Source organism: Etheostoma cragini, chromosome 3 (assembly GCF_013103735.1).
Source record: "Etheostoma cragini isolate CJK2018 chromosome 3, CSU_Ecrag_1.0, whole genome shotgun sequence".
Classification (NCBI taxonomy): domain Eukaryota; kingdom Metazoa; phylum Chordata; class Actinopteri; order Perciformes; family Percidae; genus Etheostoma; species Etheostoma cragini.
Genome location: NC_048409.1, coordinates 2,387,720 through 2,407,969, shown reverse-complemented (window position 1 = coordinate 2,407,969; position 20,250 = coordinate 2,387,720). Strand labels below are relative to the sequence as shown.

Genomic DNA, 20,250 nt, shown 5'->3' with positions numbered 1-20,250 from the left:
AGCACATACAGGGAGCAGATCAGACAGGGAGCACGTATATGGAGTAGATCAGACAGGGAGCACATACAGGGAGCAGATAAGACAGCGGAGCAGGACTGCAAACAAAATGCCGAAGTGTAAGTGCAGCTTCACAGTTGAACTGCGAAAAAACTTTACACGTACCATCCCGGTTGGGACTAGTGGAGTGCAAAGCGAGCCCATATGTTTCAGTGTCTAATGAAGTTGCTGGAGATCTCCAAGCTCACATGGACACCAAAAAACCTCATCTTATTACATTGAAAAGGTTTTAAGAGATAATTTGTTGAAGCTAGATTTTGAAGCTGACACAGAATAGGTCATATTTAGAACATTAATTCACATTGATTATTTTATACATTTATTAATTTGAAAAGAGTGCTATTATTTTGTAACAGATTTTATTTTATTACATACGTTATTTTTGTACCATAAAGCATTTTCATTAACCTCTGATAAACCTGTGTCTCTTGTGTCTTTTTTTCAAAATATGGTCACCCTAATGTATGGACTTATCTAACTCTGGGGGATATGGTGAATAAGCTAAAGCCTCAATAAGCCGGCGTGCTCCTTTAATCAGAAAGTAACTCTCTAGGATCTAAAGGATCTAAATGATTTCTTCAATACTGGCACTCTGCTGTTTACGACTTGCCTGCGTTTGCCTATAAATGTGGCATTTAATCTACAGTGCACTACAATTTCTGATAAAATAAAGACAAAGAAGTTGCTACATGTCAAATCCATAACCTCCTAACGCCAGAAATTAAATTAACACATCCTGCATTCTTTAAGTTTTATGTTTTCCTGCATTCATTGTAAGCATTGATGCTTTTAAATAGAACTGGCCCAACCTCTGCAACCCTATGGCACTGTCTAATTTAGTGCATATCACCAACCAGACTCTAAATACTGCAGTACTGTCAGGGCCTATGATTCGCATTAGGATTTTGAACAAATGCAGAAGAGCAGTCACAACATTAAACATTAAATAAATTGCACTGAGGCTGATATCACTTAAAACTCTTTAGATATTAGACAATTTAAATCACTGCTGTCAAAACATATCCTCAACCATCTCAAGGAAAGGAGCCCGGTCCCAGGCCGCTCTAACATCCAAGCAAAAAGTGAAAACAGTCTCTCTGAAGCACAATCTGAAGCTGGACTCCCGAGACAGTAGGAGGGTTTTTAGAAACTGCATCCGCGCTAATGGGAGGCCCTAAGATTTGTGAGTGGCAGTTTTGACGCCTTCACAAATACTGTCTACTTCTATAGACCTCTGTCTTTGAAGAAACGTGGTTTTGGAAGAAAACCCAGTGACAAGAACAGGAGTGCCAAGCCACGGATCACGAGGGAGCTTCTGTGAAACATCAAGGAGCAGACTCAAGAGAAGAGAATTAGAGATAAATACAATCTGGCCAAATGCCACTTCAACAAATGCTTAAAACACACCAAGTCCCAGCACAGGACCTGAGAAGAAAGTCAGTCTGCCATCAGTGATATAAATACATATGTATGTGTGTATATATATATATATATATATATATATATATATATATATATATATATATATATATGTATACACTACTCCCTGAAACTTGCCAACGACATTTAATTACTTCTACATTGCCATCAGTGTCCCTCTTGCATCACCTTGATTGGTTGCCAAGTCATCGTTGACTTTGTTGAACTAACCTCGAGTCTCCCTGACCATATGCTGCCTCCCCAATGGGTGACTGATCGCTCAAACCTGAGCTATTCTGTGTAAATCACTGACTAATGTCGTTGAACTGGTTGAAAAAAAATTCCCACAGTACACAAACATCTAGTTAAAGTTTTTTTTTGTAATTAGGTTTATATGTCTGTATGTACAATTGACTTTAACTTGTTCAATTATCATTTTAGAAAGTCAATTTACAATAAAAGCTTCAATATTCACTTCTTTTAAGTTCAATAAACAGCTAATCCAAGGGCTAATAAACAGCTCACTGCAAATACCCAACACTTCCAAAACCCTCCAACTATAAGAAGTGAGAAATTTAGAGATTGGTGACAAGGTGCAGGCGAGCTTATTGGGTACTTATTGGTACAAAGCTGTTTTCCACACTTTTGCAATGAAAACACCTCTGTGTTTAGAAAAGTGAGATGGCGACATAAGATCCAGAAAGGTCAGTTTGAGTTAAAGTGCCCATATCATGCTCATTTTCAGGTTCATAATTGTATATAGAGGTTGTACCAGAATAGGTTTATGTGGCTTGATTTTCAGAAAACACCAGATTTATTTGTTGTACTGTACAGGGTCGCTCTCAGCCCTCAGCCACGTTCTTTTCAGATGAAAAATTATCTACACACATTTTTACGCTCCAACTCTATTTTCTTCCATTTAATGCGTGCAACTACAGGGATTGTGTGTTGAGCTCTAAGTGATGCCAAAACACAAATGACCTACACTTAACACTGTGCCTGAATGCATCCTATGTAGACAGAGGACAGAAGCTGCTGCCTCCTCTGTAGACATGGTGTAGCACAAATTCAAATTCAGGCCAGTCATCGTGTAAACCTCTGAGTATCTCTTACTATTCACATACCCCCCCCCCGCTGGACCCCTGCTTCAGTTTCCTTTATCAGACAAATTTGTGGATGAGGGATACAGTCAACACAGATGACATTCTGTCCCTTAAAATCTTGACACTTTTGTACTATATGTCAGGATTCTGCTTGCTGTCTTCACTTTCCACTTTCAACACCATCCTGCCAGCCGCGAATAATCCCAGCTAAACTTGACCCATTTAGGCTTCCAGTTTCCCTTAAAGATGAAAACATGACATGCATCTGGGACTCCTCTTGTCAGACAGCTTCTCTACGAACACGACTCAGTATAGGCCTGTAAGAATGCAACTATGATAGTCAATGGCAAATTTCTTCATCTTTTTGTTAACTAATGCATTAAAATGCACATCATAAAGTAGAGAACCAGAGACATTTAAAATTAGCTTTTTTGTGTTGGATCCAAATCTATTTAATTTACAATGACATGAAACTGAGAAACATTTTTACTCCTCTAATGGATTTCAATCTGTACAATGATACGTGGGCCTGCTAGATGATGCCAGCTTTATGGCCACCATGCCGGTGAATGGAAAAAACACAACCTGCATCACATCATGTTGTTCCACCAACAAATCTCACACATTGAAATGAAAACTGACTTCCTGACTTTCTATTCTAACGATTCAGAGCCTCTTTCAATGTCTCACTGCAGCTTGCTGGTCTTGTATCTTGTGTGTCAGTATGTAGTTTTACTGTTTGATATAAGAGAAATATCTCATCATCAAAATTAGCATTCGTTGTTTCAGGAAATCTCAGTATTTTTTGAAAAACTTAATTCTCCACAGGCGAAATAAAACATGTCTTGCTGCAGACTCACTGGCCCTTTGTTCATTCCTAACACCAAAACCATTCCAAAGAAAGGAGCCGGGCCACCGCTCAACTTTTTGGAGCAAGTTATCTGTTGGCCATCTGTTTTGATTTATGTTCATTGGTACCTTGAAATCTGACCACTATTATCTAGCATGCATAAGGCAGTGAAAACTAATTTTAACACTGCTCTCACCTCCAAGTCTGACAATGTGGAAAACCCATCAAACTTCCTTTAATATACTTTTTTAAATGGTAGTATTAAGATCAGGGTTCGACCACAAGTTGGGTGGTCTCAGTATGGGATCCAGTCCAACAGCATAGCGTCATACTGGTAGGTGCTAACATAGCACACATGCATATTACTAGCATGTGCATCAAGATGGCAACTTATTAAATTACCATTATCTAATAGAATAGATTGAAATTTGAGAAAATATGCTTATTCTTTTTCTTCCTGAGAGTTAGATGAGAAAATCAATGTCACTCTTACATCTGTACAGAAAGGTTACAGCCAGCAGCTGGTAAGATTAGCTTAGCACAAAGAGAGGAAACAGCGGGAAAAAGCTAGCCTAGCTGAGTCCAAAAGTAAGAAACTCGTTATATTTTGCTTGTTTATTCCATACATGTGTATGTGAAAAAACAGCACCCACCCAGGACTTTCACCCAGGAGGCCTCTACTTAAGGCCCATGTATAAGAAGATTAGCCTGTTTAATCAAAACCACACTTTTTTCCTAAACCTAAGTAGTTTTGTTGCCTGAACAGGTTCAGCACTGTGAGGGCTTGTGCAGGCGCACGGATCGCTCGTGTTGCTCGACATTTGTAGGATAGCGCACAAATAATTGTGCATATGTGCACATTTTTGTAAGATACTATACAAGCAGTTGTATGAGGATATGATGCACATTGACATGATGACTCAAGGAAATCACTGCTGCCAGCTAAGAAATAGTCCAGCCAGCCAACATTTAGTTTTGACACCTGTTTTTGTATGAATTAAATAAACAGATTAGTGAGCTTGAGATGTCCTGTGTGCTGGATTCAGAGAGAGCCAGGCTAGCTGTTTCCCAATGTTTCCAGTTTTTATGCTAAGCTAAGCAGCTCAATGACATGAGAGAGGTATCGATCTTCTCATCTAACTCCCAGCTGAAAACGAATAAGCTGTTTCCCAAAATATCGAGCTACTCCTTTAAAAAAAAAAAAGAAGCTCAATGATGCGAAGGTACCGCAGTGAAAGTTTTAGTTCACTCTTTTAACAAACTCTGCCTTCTTTTCAAGCTTTAGACATTCTTTGAACAGCATCCTGTCATTAGTTTATGCTGCGAATAGTGTATAATGTACCATTTATGACATTAAAGCTGCATAATTATTGTCAAAAAGCCTTTAACTCTGATGACAGGTCGGTGTGTTGATGAAATAAGAATTCAAAATAAGTCACTGTTGGTCTTAACGTGCATTTTAGTGTCACACCAGACTGGGTTCAGACACCTAATTCTAGGACGCTCTAATAAAAGAAGTAGACCAGCTCTCATTTGTAATTACTGTTAGACTACGTTGTGAACTGGGACTCTCTGGTGCAGCCTCCACTGTAAGCCTTTTCAAAAGTAAATCACCTTGAGAGCAGTGCCGATACCAGACAACACCTCTGAGTTGACATTATTAAACCGCATCTATGTCTTCATAAAAGGGAGAATTTGCACTCAAAACAATCCCACCCCATGAGATATTCTCTTTTCCTTTATCGAATGTTTTATGAGAGGACGTTTTCACATTGTACTCGGCTTGAACCTGGCTGTCATCACAGGGGGAGCCAGACCTGTGAGCAGACCAGTTTTGACTGGGTATGCGGGGGTCATTGGGATCAGTTACCAGGCGACAGCTTGGCACATGTCTCCCTCATCTGGACATGAGTGGAAAAGCAAGGTTAAGTAAGTACATGGGTCAATACAGAGTGCTCAGAAAAATAAGAACAAAAGGGATATTGTGCAGTGTGTTGCTCTAGGAATGATCAGTATAATGAGACACTTTAATCAGCACTAGGTGGGCCTTGCATGTGCTTGGTGCATCACACACACACAGCACTATGTGACCATATCCATGTGAAGTGTATTATTCAGCATGTGAATCCCATGCATGCAGCAATGGGCTCTATCAATCCAAGAGTGCATTATATCTGACACGTAATGCATTATTTAGTTACTTTTCCATCTTGAGGGCTTAGACGGTCACACCCCTCTCTGGAGGACTCAAACGGGACTGCTTGCTTTGATACATTGCACACATTTCCCTCCTTAGCAGGGACCTTATTTCCAATCTTTGTTTAATCACACAAATGAGCCTCGCGCATATCCCAACACAGGCCTTTAAACCCACACATCCATATCAATCAACCCATTTTTGGTCATGGCCAATCATTCAGGACCTTTTGTAGTCTATATCACTGGCATGTGGATCACATGTCATGCTATGCGAGACAGGCCATTTCGAGACAATTATTGTTTGCTCAGATCCGATCTAACCAGGTTTGAACTTTCACGTGACATATGTGATATGCAGACATTTGTTAGGATGAATTAGCTCCACAGTTCATATGACCTAACGTGCAAAAAAACAAACATGCGATTGCAAACAGCAGCACCAACGAAGCGTGCACGGAGACAGCAGAAATCATATGTGCGGCACAAGATATATTGCACTTCAACTCACCTTGAGCGGCCGTTCCTCTGGTGCTGAATACACTTGCTATCAGAGTGGCCACATACCAAATCATAGTACTATTGCCGACCAGCTTTTACCACGCAAAGTGCCCCGTTCAACCGAACTCTCATATTCGACCTTGCACCTCACGGTCTCTTAGCGAAAGCCCCTTTTCATATCCTATTTTCTTTCCTCGTGGCGTTTCCCTTCATCCCTTCCCTCCCCCGTCCTTCCATCCGCATCCTCTCCCGAAGAGACAGAGCACCTGCACCGCCGCGTTCGTAGTAGACGGAGCCGTTTTCACGAGCGCATAGTGAAACCAAGTGTGAGAATGCAGCCACAGGTCCGCCTCTTCTGTCATCGGATTGGCTGCTGATTGAGGCTTTGGGGCGTGTATTGGTCCTCCGTACGCCCCGCACCCCGAATGACAGGAGAGCCGCCGTGCGCCGATTCAAGGTGAGTTGGAGCGTGCCATAGTAGTGGAACCGCAGTATCATGCGCATTGACAGAGACGTGTCCACATCTTTAAATGCTTCTCCTAAACTGGCCCCACGTGCACCATCACTGCCCATCATCCATTTACCCAAGCTGCATTTGTCTTCCTTTTTCTTTATCACATCAACAGTGGCACCCTCCCGCTGTTTATGGTGCAGGTCGTGTGTATGGAACAGAGGAGCAGTGGAGGTGTGTGTGCCTCATCTGTCGCTCACCCATAGCCCTCGGCTGTTGTCATGTCGCTGTCAACGATATTAAAACGCTTTCTTTTTTTTTTCAGCCAGCGCCGTGTCTGGCTTTATGTGATGGGTGTGGCGACGGATACCGTTCGCCTGGTTTTTCCTCGATGGCCTCGAGCGCGAGGATGCAGCTCCATCACGCTGCCCACTGCGCACACATGGTTACCACTGATAAGGCTGCCTCCTTTTCACTCCCTCTGTTTTCTACATGCATGAGCACAGAGGGATCATAACGCCTGTGCGCATCTGGCTGGCCGACATCAGCTCAGATCTCCTGTTAATCACACTGACACCGGCTGCTGTGTGTTACTGGAAGAGATGGGATCTGTCGTTTGAGAAGAACTCGGTGAAGACTCGTCATGCAAATCGTGGTCTTCCAGCAGAATTTGTCACAGTTTTGTCTCTGCATATCTATCTGTCTGTCTCCCCCCCTCCCCTCCCTTTCTTGTGAGTGTCACATTCCTGTCTGAAATGAAAGAAAATCACAAAAAAAGGTGACGAAAAAGACATTCTCCATTTTGTCTGCAGACCTCTTTAGTCCTGCACTGAAATCCTGCTTAGTAATATTTTACACAACACATTGGAACGTTTTTACACTATTTAATAACCACTTTTGACTGGGATGGGTAGTCTGATCTGACCGCTCTTTAGTCAGATCTGTAATTGCAGCTTGTGTTCCCATATGAAAGCAACACATCAAGTACACGCATGTTAAGGAAAGTGACACATGATATACATATACATCATTAGGTGTCTTAATAAGGTGTTAGTGCGCCTGGCACCATGTCCAATCTAAGTCTCTGAAATTCTGGAGGGGTGAACGCTGGTCTTCCACAAGACCTTCGCTCATTGGTTGTTGTTGCTCTCATACTGTAGGTGTTGGCTTGTGAAGGTGTGTGGTGGCTGTAAAGGCCATATCACGTAATTCACATCCTTTTCTTAGTCATCAAAAACCAATCTCTTGTGTGCTGTATGAAAGCATTTGTTATTTTTCTTTATGTGTTTATTCAGTATCAGATCGCTTGTCTGCTGTACAACTTTCTTATTGGCTACTTTAGCCCTCATACACAGCCATTTGGTCATAAAATCTACATCTTACAACTTATGACTTATTCCCTGTTGCATATTGTTCTTATTCCTATTCAGTCAGTCAGTTATGGGTTATTATGTTTATACTTTACAGTCATAGTCAATATTTTATCATGATCTACTGCACTGTTCAATCCACACAGTCTACAATAGTATCTCACCTTATTATGGTCATTGCATTTCTATTACGGACTTTCAATTCTTTATTTTATTTTTCATGTATGTGTTTGTTGTGTTATGATTGTCTTGCTTCTGGATGCCTAAATTTCCTTTGGGATGAGTAAAGTTTTTATCTACGTATCTATCTTTTGTGTTAATATTTTACTACACTGGTTGTGAAATCTACAGTTAGTTACTTTAGATTTCACAGTAACATTACTGCATATGATTTTTTACAGTAGAATGCTGTAAAGTGCTGTTCCTGTTCATCAAATCTTAACTAACTGTTAACAATTTTCTTGTTGTCTGCAGTTAATTATATTTTAAAACGTGATTTTATTAAAGTTGCTAATGTTAAATCAAAGTGACACAGTATTTAAATTTTACAGTGAGAAAATTAAAATGTTTCACTGATACTTACTGTTAATAGTACTGTATTGCCATATGCAGTATATAAAAAAAAGTGCTAAACTGTTTCTATTTGTACAGTAAATAAAGCAGCACTGTAAATGCAATAGAAATCCTAGTATATAAATAACATTTATTCTAGAGTAAAGTAAATCAAGAAATACTGTAAATACAACTAAAATTACAGTGTTTACTTGTTTTGTATTTTACAGTGAATACATAAAGTACTGTAACTGGAAGTACGGGACCTTTACTGTAAAAATAATTCACAGTGACTTGCTTGACAATTGTTGCCAGTAGGTTACTGTGAATTTGAAGTTAAATTTGTTAAAGTGTACACTAGGCTATAAAACAATGGTTCCTACCCCTAGAGAACATCAGATCAACCTGAGGGGTTGCCAGATTAATAACAAGCTCGGAAAATACAAAAGCAACAAGAACTAAATAAAAATATTCCTGTTACACATATGTGTTTTTTTCTGGCTTTTATTGTGAAATTCTGGTTAGTTTCTGTTCAAATGAGTCCAAGAAGGGAACATTTCTCTTTCGCAACTTATAGTTGCATTGGCCCTTTGTAAAGTGATTGCATGTAAACAGTGCTTCTCTTCATAGGTTTGGAAAGACAAACCTATAACACCAGCGTTATACAGAATGGAGAGATGATCAGATTTGGATGAAGTAGTGCCTGAGTGATGCTCTCTGACTCCTCCCTCACAGCTCGGCACACCGTGCCACAGACGTAGTACTGCTCCTGTTTCAGTTAAAGAAAGTTAAAGAGAACAAACCCCCTCTAACACAAGAAACCGGCATGGCTACTGCTGGGCGGAAGCTTTGTTCATTGGCGTCTTCAACTGAAGCTATAAGTCATAAGTTATGGATCCTAAATAGCTGTGTGGTATGTCCTTGTTTATTCATACAGCTGTGTGACTAATCATGAGAAAGGGAGGATTTCACATTAAAAACTCCACAGAGAGAGCTGCATGCAACATTGTTATGTTCAATGACCAAGTCATTTTGAAGGTGGAGCATCCGTCAGGTTCTCACAATTACTGTCAGGGGAGGTGTGCAAGAGTGTGCTGTGACTCCTGCATGGCAACAACAAGGTCACATTACACAGCCCCCCCCCCCCCCCCCCCCCCCCCCCCCCCCCCACCCAACCCTCACCTTAAGTTACAGAAGTGCTGACACAACACCACAACATGCTAGGCTTACACCAGGGAACTGCAACCTGCGGCTCTTCAGGCTCTTTAGCCCCGCTTCAGCAGATCCCATTTGCAAAATATTTGGAAATGAATAATCATGGTTGTAAGCCTTAAGTGGTTCATACGTTCTTTTCAAATGTGAAAATGCTGTAGTCTTCACTGAATAAAATGTTAACATTTCAATGTACTAAAATCTGCAACACAGTCAATATATGGCCTTATCCTCTAAATTTTGCTGAACCTCAATAGCGCTGGCTAGTCTTGAGTTTTCCTAACAAGGCTAGCTATGAATTCTGAGTCTAAAAGTTAAATAAAAAATGAAAGAGTGCGTAGACAGATATATATATACAGGTATGCTTCATCTGCGGCTAGATATTAGCACCAAAAAAAGCAGTATTAGCCTATTAAAATACATTTTCCAAACAAGAACACTGCATTTGCTGAAAAGTGTGCGGCTGGGATGAGAGAAAGAAAGCAAATTTTAGAACTTCTGCAAAAATCAGAACACATGTCCTTTAAAGAATTGGATCAAATCTCCATACTCCAGTGCTAGTTTTGTGGGAGCTCAGAACGTAGCAAGGCGTGAAAAGCCCTTTACATATAGTGAATACATTAAATAATTAGTTAATTATTCATTTAAATATTCATGAAAATATCAGAGTATCTATTCTCAGAGAGAGGGCTGTCTTTCTTTTCACCAATAGCGTTGCTGAATCTGATATAGGCGGGCCCAGAGGTGAGCTAAAATTTCAGTATAATCTACCAGTTAGCTCTGCTGGTAGCTAAGCGCATGTGGCTCTGGATACGTCACCCAGTGTGTTGTTGTGATTGGTCGAAGTGTTATCCAATTGCGTGCAGTGGGATTTTCAAATGCACGCTTGGTGCCGCCCCTCGAGATGGGCGACTTTCCTCAGCCTACTCATTGCCAGAACCTTAATCTTTCAGATTTGGGGTTTGATTTCCAGGCTACCTCTCATTTGCACTTGGGTCCTTGTCATATTCTGACAAAAAACATTTGGATGAACGTTCATTTACCTAGTAGTAATGTTGATAGGCTAATTAAGACTTTTTAGGTTGTTTTATCTTCATTAAAGCGCTCAAATATGTTCTGCCGCTCCAGAAATTATTTTTTTTTTGTCCAAAAATGGCTCTTTTGACGGTGCTACTGACCCCTGGCCTATGCTGTACATTCTTCGGCATGAGCCTTGATAGGTATAAAAACTTTCCGGAGTGATGCAACACACATGACATAATGGCGTTTGCTTCATAAGACCGAAGAAGAGATTGTTTTTCTTCATTTTCTCCACGATACAATTTGATTTCCTACGAGCCAGAGCAGAGAAAAGATAAGAGCAGTTAAGAGAATCTCTTACGCAACAAAGCTGTTGTTTTTCAGCTCTGTTAAGGGAGACTTGTGTTACCAAAGGGCAGCAAGGGAGCATGAAGGTTTCTGAATTTTGAATGCTTTAGGGACCAGCGGCACTGCCCAGAAAAACTACTTCAGGATTATTTTCATCATAGTTCTTGTTACATGCATGATTCATCAGATTCCTCTTTTAATGCGTTTCTGTTATGTTGATGTTTGTGCATGATTGCATCCTTTCAATGATGAGAAAAGACTTATTGAATATGGTGATGCACTGCAAGAATCCCCATGGATCTGAAACTGAAGAAATAAGAGATTAACTTTATTGGCTTACCTTTTATTAGTCTGGCTCAGTGGAATTGCCCAACATCTGGCGTTCCTCCCCTCTCACTATCTCCGTTATCGGTGGAATCTTCTCAGTCTGTCACTACTGCGAGCAGGCAACCTTTTCATGTCCACATTGGTGAAGGCTTTAGTTTACATCCACTAAATCCACAATTATGGCATTCATAATCCATAATGTTAAACCAAAACCAAAGCAAATTCTTGCACTCCTCCTTTATTCCCACGTTCTGTAAACCTGCACGCTGGTGGTGTGACTAAGCATAGACCCCAAAGCTTCCACAGATGCTTTAGTGACAGAGACATCTGGATGTGTACACTGAGGGCCAATGCAGCATCAGTCAGTCGGCCTGCAGCCGACTAACCTGCTCAACAGATGTTCTGCTGCATGACTGTTTATGGGGTTTTATAAGCTCTCACGCTCACTCTCACAGTATTATTCATCCTTCTGTCCAGTAGTGGTCAGCAGAGTTTTACACAAGATACCAGCCTCCTTTGGTGTTTTATATATTTGTGTCTAAGAGTAGATAGACAGATAGATATTGAGCCCAATAAAATGGGAAATTGCATGGTGGTTAAATGGTACTAGAGTTATAATATAACACTTTAAACATGTAAAAAAAATATTTTTTGTCACACCTAATTAACTGTTTTTGTCCTTTTTTGGCAGCATTTTGTATTTAGAAATGTGCTGATAGAGACAGTGTCATGTTATCATGAAAATGGTGATAATTTGAATTCCAATACCAGGACTAAAACACGTCAACTTTTTTGCCTTCACTGTTTCTTCTTTTTAATCTCTATTTGTCTATGAAGCAGTCGATTTGAGTGACATACTGCGTTGGCAAGAGGACTCCGGGCCTCAAAGTCACTTTCATTCTCTGCCCTGCCCCTCCAAAGAGAATCACTTGTCATGTTTAGTGGTCATCAGTTGAGTCTGCGAACAGCCCACCTAAATGGTGGAACTATGGGGATAATATGGGAGTAGTGAAGCGCCACCCTTTGTCTTCTTTAATGTACTGACCTGCAGCAGAATCTGGATGCCGTTTCACCTTAGAAAGGGAAATGATTGAAGGTTAAGTTATCTGATGTCTATGCCACGACACTTAACGTGAAGTCTCCCTGCAAAACCCATCAAATCATGTTGCTGAACCCAATTTAGCAAGAGGTTACATGTATGGTTGCCATGGACTCACATCACTCTCCAAAGGTGTGCATAACTGCCAGAAATAGAACTCATTATTAGTTATTATAATACACCAAGATATTATAGGCCAAGGAATATTGCAGTTAGTGTTAAAATGAGGCAAAAATCTTAATTTAAAGCTGCCTGCTCACCGCTAAACTCACATTGAAATTATCAAGTCTCAACATTTTTCTCTCCTGTGCATCGTGCTGTCTTTCAACTTACTTGCGAACGCTATTAATATCACAGTGTTAATTGAGCTGTAGATGCAGTGCATGCTACTTTCTGACTCTTGATGTGCTGTGAAGCATCACAGCTCCATTTAGCCTCTCTGAATGTTATGAAATTCACTGTGGGTGAAACTCTGTTCGCATCATCTTCAGCAAGAACAAAAGTTCTGTTACTGTGTGTGTGTGTAAGAAAGACAGAAGGCATATATACAAAATACCAGTCAAAAGTTTGGGGTCACTTAAAAATTCCCAATGCACTCCATCATAGACAGAATACCAGCTGAGATCAGTTGCATGTGTTTTTTAACCAGGGCTGCATTTTTTTGATTACACAACGTGCTTACAAAATGCAAAAGGGTTCTTCAATGTTTAAAATTATATCAGATTAGTAAACAGAATGAGCCTCTGGAACATTGGATGAATGGCTGCTGCTAATGGGTAATGTAAATATTGCATTAAAGATCAGCCCCCCCCCCCCCCCCCCCCCCCCCCCCCCCCCCCCCCACCCCAACACACACACACACACCCACAGTCAGATCAGCTGATATTCGGTCCATAATGGAGTGGAACAGAAATTTGTAAGTGACCCCAGCAGTGTGTATGTATCTATATAGTCAGTTAATGTTTTTCGACTTGACAAAACTTTGAGAGTTAACCCCATTGCAACCAACATAGAAACTTTCTGTAATGCTTAGCAACACAAACTGACTTAGCCTGCCAGCCAGCTGATCAGTACGTTCTCTTCCCAAATGATTAATACTGCTGTAGTCATGGCGGGTAGACTGCTTCTTCTTTGTACTCATTGATTACATTGATGAAAAGAAAAGGTGAGGAGCTTTATTAGCTTCCTCACCGATCCACAAACATGTGACAATACAGATTCACTGCACATGATCAAACCTACAGTATGATTATGCTTAATATCTGTCCCTATGTTGCCAAAGGGAAGGCAACAGCTCACTAAGAATTCAACGAAGGTACAGCTTACATGGAGAACACGCAGGGTAGTGGGCAAAGGGGATGGCTCTACTACATGTTTTTGGTAACTTTTGGTGGATTTCAGGGTGTCTAGGCAGAATTTACAGGGGGATTATAATTCCTATTACATAAAGACTAATAGTTTACACAGAAAAGGCACAAATTGTTATGGAAAATTTCACCAGTGTTCTTCAGTGACTAGTTTTTTCAACATACTAAATTAGGATTCTTTCTGTGTGAATTACAAAGGACAGAAGGTACATGTACATTTGGAGTTTCAGGAATAGCTCACCAAGATAAGCTGCAGGCTTCATAATCTGAGGTTGAAGATCAAATCCTAGTTCTTTCTGGAGAGATTTTAATGTCCCGTCTCCAGTAATTTAAACGATAAAGACAACTTCGGAAGGCAGACGTAAGTTTATTTACTTACTGTACTTCAGAGGTACCTCTCGAGGAGGCTATTTTCAGTATACATTGCTTCTGCTCCACTACATTTCTTTTAAAGCTATAGTATGTTTGAAATAACATATGATGCATTATCATAGATTAAACTACATATATAAAGCAGATCAAATTATCCTAGGTTATATATACACTACACATTAATTATCTAGTAACATAACAGACTATAATGATAATTTATTAAAAAGTCTATATTTTGTATTTGTATTCCAATTTACACTCTTACATTCACACACTACACATAGACACACACACACACACACTAAGGTCCTACACACACACTAATGGAGAGATGTCAGAGTGAGTGGGCTGCAACTGCTGAACAGGCACCTTGAGCAGTTGAGGGGGGTTTGGTGCCTTGCCCAAGAGCACCTTGGCAGTGCCCAGGAGGTGAACTGGCATCCCTCCAGCTACCAGTCCACCCTCTGTACCCACCTCCCTACTTACTTCTGTTCTTTTACTGAAGTGACGTTTCGAATACAGGACTTGTATGAAATGGAGTATTTTTTTACTGTGGTGTTAAAAAAAAAAAAACAGACAGTAGACCACCATGGAATCAATGTCACCCTATTTGGGAAGCAATTGGAATACTTCTTCCACCACTGAGTGCTGGTCACGACATGTTACATAATTCAGCTCTTGTGTTCTGAGATATTGACACCAGTACTGCTTCATACTGAGCATAAAGCAAAACAGAGTAAAGTTGCATACTGGTGGCCAATTACAAGTAAATAAAGAGTGGAAGAGGCCGTTTCAGCAAATAATTATCATGCATGAGTGCCCAAAAGATTGGCTCTTGCCAAAGCTTGATCCATTTATTTAAAAAGGGATATAACAGCATTTAAAATGGAGATTACTGCAGGGTCTGTTTTTTCTTTGAAACCACTGCAAAGGATGTGTCAACCAAAAGGCAATAATAATCTCTGCAGAATAATTCATTTAAATGGTGGAAGAAGTACCTGTATGTATGATTGATTACTTAAAAGAAACAATACCATATTGTGTTAAAATACTAAGCTGAAAGTAAACATCCTGCATTCCAATTTTTACTATAATAAAATTGCAAAACTATTACCAGCAAAATGCACTTAAAGTATCAAATGTAAAGATATTTATTATGGCGCAAAGCCGCTTTGGTTGTGGATAAACCTGAATGCCAACCAAACTTATGAAAATATCAATTAAGCAAGCTTTGAGAAATGATGACAGATATGACAGTGTATATGTACTAACTGCATTAGGCGAGAAAAATCTCATTAGGTTGGACGTAGTACAGCACAGTGCTGTAATACATCCAGTTATATGTTTGATGACTTCTGACCTAATAAGATGATAAACGTGATGTATTTGCTAACTGTACTGTAAACAAAAAGGTGAAATTCAAGTTACATGGAACACTATGAACCATATTTAATTTCCCTTTGTGGAATATCTCTTTGATAACTGTCGATACTTTAAAGTTAAATGAGTCATGCAGTAAATTCATTGACGCTGTGAGGAAACCCCCTCTGAAATTACTCCTGCCTCCCTCACTCAGCATGCATGAGGTGCAACTTTGTCCTCTCCTGCTTTGTCCCTCAGCCTTCACCATCTGATCTGAAAATGTGAGCCGCCTCCATATCTGGACCTTAAGCTGCCTCCCACAGTTGCTCTGAGGAGACACTGTCTGGCTGCAGCTTTTTTAACGCAAGCTATAGCCGTATGTGTGTCAGCTGCAATCCTTAATATGTAAAATAAACCTCTAAAGAGCAGAGGCTAAAAATAGCATGAACACATCCCGAGCACTCTCCACAGTCTTCGGTTGAAATGCAGAGTCCAGCTTAAAAACTGAATTACATTACAGAATTAGTGGGGAAAAGAACAATAAGTAGCAGAAATATTGGCAGGACGAGAAATGTCTCGCTTTGCATGCACAGTAATAATAGCTGCAGGAAGGGGGTTGGGAGCAGGTTTCTGACACTCACAGAGGGTTACTTAGAGAAAAGAATATCCATCAAGAAAAGTGTGACAATTATGATCAAAATACAGCCATACATAGAACACATTTCTTTGGATCACTTTAGGCCGGAGAGCCATTACAAATGCCACGCATGTAGGATTTATCTTGAAGCATAGAGATCATGTACTACAATAGCTCACATCAACACGCACCAATATGAGACACGTTTATTGTTTTTCCCTGGATCACAATATCAATCAAAATATGTGAAAGAAAATCAATAAGCGTTAGCATTTGGCTGGTATGTTTGGTGTCTAAATTGGTTTATGATGATGCAGCACCACAGTGTTATTATAGGCTTAGTCGGCAATGCCAGTTCACCCCGCATGTTATTTACCATCTCCCCAAATGTCTGGATTGAAATAAACAAGAAGTAGTTATTGTAGCTGTATTGCAGAACTCCACAATAATAAAAAAATATTTACCATAATGTTCTACAGAAGACTGCTTGCTCTGTGTTCTGCTATAGCTTAAGAGGCTGCAGAAGGAAAATATGACTAAAGTGTGGACTAAGCATGAGAGGCCTGCAGTTTAAACTGGATTTTATTTTTTTAATTTGAGGGAATAATGCAGTTTTATTTAACAAAATTTGAAGGAAATACTGTAGATCTGAAAACTTTTACTGCCAGGCATGTGGATGAGAGGCATCAAGGAATATAGGACCCAAATGCAGACAATGCAATTCAGGGATTTATAGTTAAGGTCAACATAGATAAGCTTACTGGCAAGTCCTCGTTGAGGTTAGAGAATCCAGAGGATAGCAGGAATTAGTCAGGGAAACGTGCAGGCAGGTGCAGACTAGACAGGTTCCACATCTGGGTATCAGAGGCAGGAAAGCGAAAGCACAAAGCAACAGTGACAATTTGGCAGCTGACTGGGGAAAAGGGGCTGGTGTATGTACTGCAGGCTGATTTGGGAAATGAGACACAGGTGATGCAGAAGGATGGGGGAGTCAGGTGACCAGAATGAGGAAAAGTCAGACAGCATCTGTTGGACGGCTCCTTGGACAGCGGCAATAAAGCTTTATCGAGATGCAACAGGCAAAAATAAACACAGCTGAGGATGCCGTCATGACATTAACACAAAAGTCTTTAAAGAAAATAGAACTGAGTGACAATGCATTGGTATGTAAAACTGCACTGTATGCAGACGTATATGAAAATTAAAATGCTGAATACAAATATTTCATGCAAAAAAAAAGCCCTTATCCAGATTCTGCACAAAAAAAAGGCCACTGTAATACAGTGACTATGTTTTTTAATATACTGTATATGTCAACTCGTCGCTCATTGGAAAGAATGTAAAAAGCAAACTTCTTTCAGTTATTTAACCTGCAGCACCTGCAGTGTCATAATCTTCTTTTATGTAGGCCTAAAAGAAAATTTGCTGTTTCATTCCCCTGGAGATTTTGCATAATAATGCAGGCTGATATGCTTTCATATCCTGTGCTTATTTCAACACAGTGCATACTTAAATAACATGACTGGTGTCAGGCCTGTCTGTCAAGCCTACAGGAACAGGGCTCATGGGCTGGAGACCGGATAGACGAGTGGAAATTAAATCTGAAAAACATTGCTGCAATATTTATATATTGAAAGATATACAGTACATTCACAGTGCACAAGAAACAACATACAGCAGGAAATGAAGGTGTCTATAAGCAAGACCTGTAATATGACATGCTGTGTTGCAGGGATGGCGTCATAGCTTTGGCTCAGAGTTGGATTAATCTCAGTTGACATCATTATTTCATCTACAGTTTTTGCACAAGTGGGATGTAAATGCCCTTACAGTCAAATTACAGTAAAATAAGGCCTGTGAATCTTTTTCTCAGAGGAAAAAAAAACAACAGTACACACCTGATTATTGCTTGTGTTAGCATCGTGGAAAATGTACAGTTTTTCTATAAGATTTGACAAAGGGCAGCCAGATGGGGCCTTGCAACGGAGGAATAATTGCTTAGCAACGTATGTTACCAGCACTGCAACAGTGGGGGGAGAGCAGCATGGTCAGATAGTGCGGGATGATTTAAACAAGGCAGAAAATGAATTCATCTTATTTTTCCCTCTTTGTCTTTTTTTGTCGGTGAATCAGGGTTGTATTTAAAGGGAACACGCTTGAGCTCACTGTAAGACCGGTTTTAAATCCAGCTTGTGTTTTCTGTGACTAAGAATGGAACTTGTATACACAATATCCTTTTAAAAGGTTCTCTGAAGAATCACAAAATTGACTACATATGTTATGATTATTATTATTCTTGCCTAAACATTAACATGCAATGGTGCAGTAATTTGGATGTGTCTACTATGCAGTACAGAGAGCTGCACTAATGTCTGGTTTTACACTGCCACCCGCTGTTTATTTGCAAGACTCCAAGCATTTGCTACATCGAACCACAAATATAGATACAACTTGGGGGAACATTACATACATTAAATCTTAGAAGGGTCAGTGGTATAGACACACAGTACAGAACAGAGGATTCTGCTATTTTCATGTAAATTTTAGTTGGTGCGAAATATTCTGCTTATGTTTTCATTTCATTTAGCAGGATCGGTGTATTTGCCAATAATTGTTCCAGTGAATTTATTCTCTGAGTACTGTTCCAAAGGTTAAACTGGTGTCGAGGCATTTCCTGTCTGTGAACCGTCCATCTGCCCCTGACCTGCCCTGATGCCCTTGTAGTGATTCCTAATGCTGATTAAGCCCTCAGCTTTGTCTTACAGGCAACATTTTGCTACTGAAACAGACTTCTCTTTATTAATACTTTTGGGATGACCCCTGCAAGGAAATTGAAACTTCCAGCAGCAGTTTTCAGCAAGAAAAATACAGTGTAGAGAGAAAAAAAGACTTAGCATAACATAACATAACAACAGTAACAGTAATATTAATAATAACAATAAAACCTTTGGCTACAAAATTACATTTACCATAAATTATCAGTCAAGTGTCAAGTCAAGTGTTCAAGTGTCCAAGTATTTATGTGAGTCCAGGTATGTGTGTGTACATGTACTGTCTGCTTTACACTCTATACCCTATTTCTCCCCCCCCCCCCAAAAAAGGAGCCCTTAAGTCTGCAGGTCCTACACTCTTATAGTAGGCTATAACACTCATGCCACTTCATACTTCTACTCCACAACATTTCAGAGATCACATATTGTACTTTAGATTACATAATTTGTCAGTTTTAGTTAGGATACTAGTGATTTTACCTGCAGGTGAAGCGATTGGTCAATTTATGGACATTAATTGGCTATTGCTATTTTGAAAATGATTTAACGTTGATTATTTTAAGTGTAATACTTTTGAGTTTGAAATGTTGGTTGGACAAAAAAAGGCATTTGGAAGATGTCTCTATAAACTCTAATTGTGGCATAATTTCTCACTATTTCCCCCCGGAATTTAATTTTTTCAAAACAATCAATCAATCAAGGGGTTCATGGTAAAAATATTCAGCAGAATACTTCTTCCACCGCTGCTGATACCACATTGTAAAAATACTACATTGCAAATAAAAGTCCTATTCACTGAATCTAACTGATAACTACTACTACTACTACTACTACAACTAATAATAATAATAATAATAATAGAGGAATAAAAGAATGTATATGTATACATTAAGTATTAAAAGTATGGTATATAGCCTACCTGATTATTATTATTCATGCATTATTGTAAAAGCAGGATTTTACTGTTTTAGTTGGTTGAGGAGGAGAGAATTTTTTAAATATTTTGTACATGACTGCAACTATTTTTTTAAATAAAAAAGAAATAATAATAAAAATGTAATGATTAATATTTGCCTCCAAAATGTACAGTGATGGATGAATAGGTTGCTCAGAGGAGTACAGTGCCTTGAATGAATAGACTTTAAAATTCCACCACTGAAAATGAAGTAGCATAGAATGGAACATAAAAGTACCTCAAAATTGTACTTAAGTACAGTGTACGGCTCGGCACCACAG

The 20,250-nt window shown here is 39.6% G+C and overlaps 1 protein-coding gene across 4 annotated transcripts in view; it reads right to left on the bottom strand.

Moving 5' to 3' along the window:
- igsf9ba (immunoglobulin superfamily, member 9Ba) overlaps window positions 1–6,671 on the bottom strand; it is a 63,569-nt gene extending 56,898 nt beyond the window's left edge. For 2 of the 4 annotated variants that reach the window (XR_004655976.1, XM_034866898.1), the window contains exon 1: window positions 6,137–6,671. Coding sequence is in view for 3 of the 4 variants with exons in the window: in XM_034866898.1 (XP_034722789.1) it covers window positions 6,137–6,200 (64 nt within the window). In the remaining variant the exon portion in view is untranslated. The remainder of the gene's footprint in view (window positions 1–6,136) is intronic. The other 2 variants (XM_034866896.1, XM_034866897.1) reach the window with 2 other exon arrangements.
- Between the last annotated feature and the right edge of the window lie 13,579 nt (window positions 6,672–20,250).